At 49.3% G+C, this 6,357-nt stretch overlaps 1 protein-coding gene across 1 annotated transcript; it reads right to left on the minus strand.

Moving 5' to 3' along the window:
* Window positions 1–1,433: 1,433 nt before the first annotated feature.
* Window positions 1,434–5,824, minus strand: TGME49_220070 (hypothetical protein). Its single transcript, XM_018779867.1, has 3 exons — window positions 5,678–5,824; window positions 2,756–5,506; window positions 1,434–2,267 (listed from the first exon to the last, which is right to left on the minus strand). The coding sequence occupies exon 2, from the start codon at window positions 5,126–5,128 to the stop codon at window positions 4,661–4,663; it is 468 nt and encodes a 155-aa protein (XP_018637819.1). The 5' UTR covers window positions 5,129–5,506; window positions 5,678–5,824; the 3' UTR covers window positions 1,434–2,267; window positions 2,756–4,660.
* Between the last annotated feature and the right edge of the window lie 533 nt (window positions 5,825–6,357).

The following is a 6,357-nucleotide window of genomic DNA, read 5'->3' on the forward strand; positions in this document are numbered from 1 at the left end:
GTGAAGGACAAAGTCAAGTCATCCACAAATTTCCACATGACAACGGAGGCACGTCCACATTGGCTAGCTCGCAGCTTCATTCCCGTTGGCCTAGCATTCGCGACGATAGTGCCTGAGGACAAGCCGTTTCTTACAGCCTGGGCACCACATGTCACAGTAGACAACCACGCAGTCACATGAGAGAAACGCGCAAAATTCTTACGGCAGTCTTGGCGTTGCAAAACGTTGTGTGGCGATGTGCATGGATCACGTTTGTTGAAATGAGAAAGCTCTGCTGGATAGGCGTGACACAATCCCGCAGATGAAAGAGGCTTACAATCTGCCGGTGTATACCCCGAAAAAACGTCACTTTGACTTCATTGACCAACATGAGGTATCGAGTCGCGTAGGTGGCGACGCATTTGTGTGGCTGGGACGCTGCTGGTCAGGTGCATGGGCTCAATGCTTACTGCCTGATTGTGAATGAGGAAGAGCTAACAGAAACCAATTTTGCTTGTTGCATCATGTGTTTTGTTGTCCCATCTGTTGTTAAACGGCGAAGTTAACCAGACAATGGGACTGCTACGCGTCAGCACTGTTTCGCTCACGCCCTGCACCGGCCAAGAGAAATTGTGCAAGTCCAAGAAATGACTTCGAGCAGTTCGCTGCAAGCAAGATGAAACTCCAAGACAAATCACATTCTTCCAACTTTCAGATGAATGCCAGAGTGTCACATGCGTTTAGGATATTCCAAAGCTCAAGCACCTTATCCAACCCTGTTGACTCTTGTGTTGAGCTCGCACAGCTAAATTCCCAAACAGATTTCACGTAAACAATATCCAATGGTATTCCGTTCCGAAGTCAAATAGTGCGCGCATCAGCTGGTGAGCGCTAAATATCACTCTTTTGATTAGTTCATGCGCTGTGATGTATGCGACTATGCATCGCAGAAACGGCATTATCTTATGGTTCAGCGATGTTCCTATCTTGACGTTGATGAGGTTTCGATTTGTTTCTTACAGCAAGAAACTCTTACTTGCTACAGGGGCAAGAAACGCCAATGTGTGAACGCAAGACCGACAATTATGGTTTCCGTTGATTGCAGCGTAGGAAGGGTGGAAGTGGCTGCCCACAGTGACGCTACCACAGTTACGACTCGGGAGAAAATGGTGTACCACAATCAACAGTTACGATCAGGATGCTATGCCTTTAAGCCTGAAACACTTTTCTGGAGATCGAAGTGATACACAGTCAAGCCCCCGTTCGATGGCTTCTCTAAGTAATACCTTCATTGTGGCGGGATTTGCTGAGCCATGTGGCAAAAGGAATTCAAACGAGACCTATTGGCGTTGAGGCGTCAAAGTACATGGCTGGGTGCCCCTTTTTCACGGTGCTCGGTGTCAACTACCCGGATCCCGGTACCTGTTCTTGTTAACTCTTCCTGTTTTGCTACATGAACCTGCCATTGCACCTGCACAGCATCAACAGCTGCCTTTCCAGGACGAACCGTACGATGTTCGTGCTTCTCCGGTCAGTGATATATCCGATTGCTACTGGACCAAAAAAGACAATGTTCCTGTAGTTCGGCGTCGAAATGTTAGCTCGCACTTGAAAGACGGTGACAGCCCAGTCGTCCTACCACGCAAGCGGGCTCTTTCTCTTGCACGGCGGGGTGCCACCGACCAGCGCTACAACAGTAATCAGGTTCTGTCGTCTTTGTGGCCAGCACCAAACTCCCAGAAACATTCCTGAGCAACTGGTGCATCGACGTAGTTGCAGAATGCAGTCATGTCCGTCACTGGACTCTATCAGGGGGACGTCCCTGCGCCCACGTCACCGCTCACAATCTTCACGAAGACATAAAGGGAAACAGTTCCAGTCAATCTTTAGCGGCAGAAGCTACGGAATATGCATTTCACGTCATAAAAGGACGGAAGGATCCGCACTATAACAATGACGCAATCTGTCCTCGTACACGTGAGCTGAACACGAGGTAGTTTGCATGTTTGCCGGTGAAGTATACATTTTGCCACTGCATCCCCCAGCTTCAATCTCTACAATCGGAAGTGCGACATCACAGCCACAAGAATAGAGAACCACGGAGCCCGTACAACACGTCGGTACGTATATCCATCCCTCTCGTTGATATATCAGAGTGAATCATTGCTGCGCAAAGCTTCCTTGTTTGTAGAAGTCACCGGGAAAAAGTACTCTAGTTTTGGCCGTGACATACAACAAAGACAACGGATCGCCTGCAGTGTACGATCAGAATGATATCCACTCACTCCCTGAGGGTTGGAGAGATACAGGTAATGGCGTATCGTCACATCTTCCTGTGTACTGCTCAATTCCTCCGAGGCAACTCTACGTTGGCTTCCGCGTACCCATTGCATCGGCCGAACGTAAAAGATTTTCCCGTTGCTCCGGTTTCCGACAAAAAAGAAACACGAAACGCATGTACCAGCAGCTGGCGAAACAAGTGACCCTTTGCTCGTACATCATTCGCCGCGAGGATGAGGTGGTTTGTCACATATCTGTTCTGATCGCATCTGCACAGCATTCCGCCGCATCAATAGGTATAGGCTCTCTTTTCATGAGTGACTACGAAGTGTATATCACAGTGGGTTGTACGGAGTGGCTCCGTCAGTGCCTGCTTCTGTCAGGTGTAGAGTACTGAACACGCAAACGCCAATGGATGCCTTCAAGGCAGTATACTCTTCCCAGGCACGCGGCATCTGCAGATTCGCAAGCGGCACCAACGTCAATTTTTGCTCACCATGTTCACCGTGCGACATCGGTCCGATCGCAAAGCAATGAAATCCTTCTGTGTCCTTCCAGCAGAACGCGCTGACGCCGTGAACAACACCGAACACTGTTCTGCGTAGGCAGCCAAGATAGCCAGACCGACACATCAGTCATCCTTCTAGCTTCATCCGTTTGAATCATGTTCGTGTCGCTTCAGTTCATCGGAAGCACTGAGGTGTTCTCTCCTGACAAAGGGTGTTTGCGACTCGTACCCGTGGCAAACGCAGATCCTTCCAAGTGCCCTTCAGCCGTCAATGTGGTTCCCGAGAACACAACCACATTGCCAAACTCGTGACACTTCGTAAAACACCCACGTCATCGCATCCCCAAAAACAACGAAGAACTCACATTCTGTGACTCATTAGTGCAACAGAGCTGAACTAGCAATTGTGCAGGGAACCGCAGACGTCGGAAGACATCCAGACGAATCAAAGATTGTCTTGTCACCTGAGAAAATACTTATTTGAGTTTACAAATATTGGAGATAGCTCACAGGATGTCGCGTTTTGATGTTCCTCAGCAAGGAAGGTTACGCAATTTCAGTACCGTGTCGAAGTGAAGATGCAAATAACCGCGTCGTTTACCACAAAATCAGCTTTCGCCATCGTCGAGCAGCGGTCACGATAATGAGCGTCTAAGCCCATCTTCTGCTATCGCTTGCGCGCCAGCTTGCCGGCTTGCTTCATTTAGTTCGCTGCTTTCAGGATGGTACGTGCCTCCACGTATGTCAACGTGAAATCGTAACGATCTTCCGTTTCCACCATGCGCCTGTTGAAGGAAGTTGTGCTTTTGTAGCTGACATCCAGTCACCGAAAGGAACATTCTATTGTTGAATCAAAATTTGCGTACGAGATGTTCTTCATCAGTAAGTACGCTCTCGGAGCTTGCACCGTGAGATCCAACACAAACAGACGTTATCTGAAAGAATGCTAACACTAGAATACTGCATATGAGGACGTATTTCATAAAAGCAACCCCGCAAATAGAGCAGTGATTTGTCAGCAGCATTTCCTCAGCACGTCAGGGTGCGTACTTCCACGAAGATTGTGGCTGAGTGTATTAATGGAACTGACACCAAATAGTCTTACATTCTTCCCACGCCAGTTGGAAAATGCACGTTCGACCATTCCCGAAATAAACTAGCGAGAGGCCCTTCGGTTCTTCCTACTGCAAGAGTGACAACTAGTCCTGCGACACTGCCTACTTGCGCAAGCGATGTCTTCTGAAGACTGTCGACTTGTGTGGTTGGTCTACCCAACATATGACAAGCCAAAGAGCATGCCACTGACCTCATGACCCACAGTTGCAGACTTGTGGACGAGTAACGGCGCCTAGTGGGTACCGATGTAGATAGATATTGGCTACCGGAATACGGCGGAATAAGCAAATTCTCTGGCAACTGAAAGGAGACGCATGCCAGATATACAGCCCAGTGCACGTCACCAACCAGGTCCGGAAGTGACACAGGTCCGACCAGCGTTCTCATCCCCTGTCGACGCGAATAACCGTCCCGTTCACGTACCATCAAAAGCTGCGTTTCAGCATCGATGGTGTGAAACGTTTAGAACAGTACAAATCGTATGCTGCGTATAGTTTCCTGAGGCGCTCTAGGTGTATACCTGATCGCTTTGTCGCGTCTGCACCATTCTAGTGAGGACACCACAAAGCCAGTGAGCACTTCTTTGCTACCAGAGCCGCGGTGCCTCGGCTCCGCATTCTTGTGGAGGTATCGTGGATCCACTCAGACGTCTACGGTTGTTCGTTCTCCTCAAAGCCATAGTCGCACATGCGAATGTGGTCTCTCACATCCTTCAGCTGTATCACATAGCAACATCCATCAACTACTACCACCTTCTTGATCTGCGAAACGACACTCTCACAGTGCTAAGGCACTCATAGCAAGACCGAGCAAATTGAGCCTGAGACGTTTGACACCTGGGGGATGAAGGTGCGATGGACTTGTAGATCCGGATGAGAAAGACGGCATGAGGAGAGACAGAACTACAACACTGTTTCCAATGTATACTAGAGCACTCTCTTCCGCAAAGTCGTCTGGAAGGAAAGAAAATCCAAAACCGCTCTCGTGTGTGGGAAGACCTGGAGAAGCCAGGTCAGGTTCTACGTACACAGAGTGCGTGTCTCTCTCCACAGCAACAATCTTGCCTGAAAAAGACCCATATTCTTCAGATATGAAGAATAAGTGGCGCTCTGTGCATCCCGTAGTTTCCTGAAATTTTGCCCCTCTTTTGTACCCTCGTATGTGTGTGTGCACGTTCGCACTAGGGATGACTCGCCTAAAGAACGAGGCAGCCCCGTCCTGTGATAGTGACTCAGACAAGTACATTTCGACACGATTCGTGCAGCCAATACGGCGGCGTGCAGAGTGGCCACCCTCAGAGGCGTCAACTACACACCTGACCTTGTACACAATTGTTTAACTTCGAAGTCCTGCCGCGCAAGTGGAAGAGTCCATGTTCAGGCAGTCAGCGTGCACATCACACCAAAGTGGCTCTTAGCGTCGCTGCCGAGTTTCACTTTATATGTTGCAATTCTGAGTGCCTGCTAACAGGACACTGTCGTTTTCGCAAGAGCGCGACGCGGCCCCTGTGCGTTCTCTATCCTGAGATTCCTCCTCCGAAACTGGCTAGGGCTGCCAGTGCACCCTGGCGCAGCATATCGGTTCCTCACTCTTCAACGGAAAAAGACATTCCTGCCTCCCCAGCTGCGAGACCGACAGAATCAAATACTCATGCCTTAGGTGATGACGCAGTGGCCAGTGATCGATCTCGTGATGGCTGCAATTCTGTGCGGGTATATGACAGTCACGCGGTTCCAACTGAGAAAGCATCGTTCCACTAGCGGAACCTCCTGGTACTGTAGTCTCGTCTCTTACTTGCTGAGAGTTGATTGTCCAAATGGTTTTCGAAGTACCGTCTAGGCATATCCATGCGATGCGAAGAACGAGTGCCGATTTCCACACTTCAAATACTCAGTCTCTCATCGTTGGATTGCTGGGATTGTGCCAATAGACAAATGTCCGTTGGTGACACCTGAGCACACTAACAGCTGGACGAGTAGAGGCACAAAATCCGACAGCGTTGTCTTAATAATGTATTCGTTTCTTCTAGGCGTCCAACTGTCTTCATTCCGTGCGTGTAGACAGACATTACTATGAAGCGGCACGTGCTGAAATATGCAGTCACATATGCGCCCCTAAAGAAAACTGGTAAACATATAGTTGCAACTTCACTGGCGAATCGGCTGCTTACGTGTTCTTGGACAGCTCGGCAGCGACCACGGTAGAGAAAATATTTTCCACCCCTTTTGGCAAGGTTTATTGTTGCGATGTAGTCAAGCAGCAAAAACGTACCTCCTGTTCATTGAGGTTGCATGCACATGTCGGCGTGCGAGATTGGACACTGCGGATCTCTCACGCTCTTCGTGGGGCCGATGCGCAAGAACTGGAAACCGATGAAGCCGAACAATGGTACCTAGGACATCTGAATTCAGCATCATTAGCTCTTCTGCTGTAAATGAGCGACTACTCTTTCGAAAAGTTATGTCCGCTGCACC

This window comes from Toxoplasma gondii, chromosome V, assembly GCF_000006565.2.
Source record: "Toxoplasma gondii ME49 chromosome V, whole genome shotgun sequence".
In the NCBI taxonomy this organism is placed as follows: Eukaryota; Apicomplexa; class Conoidasida; order Eucoccidiorida; family Sarcocystidae; genus Toxoplasma; species Toxoplasma gondii.

Bases quoted from the DNA above. Each gene is read 5' to 3' on its own strand.
- TGME49_220070 (XM_018779867.1), bottom strand. From the start codon at position 5,128: ATGTACTTGTCTGAGTCACTATCACAGGACGGGGCTGCCTCGTTCTTT.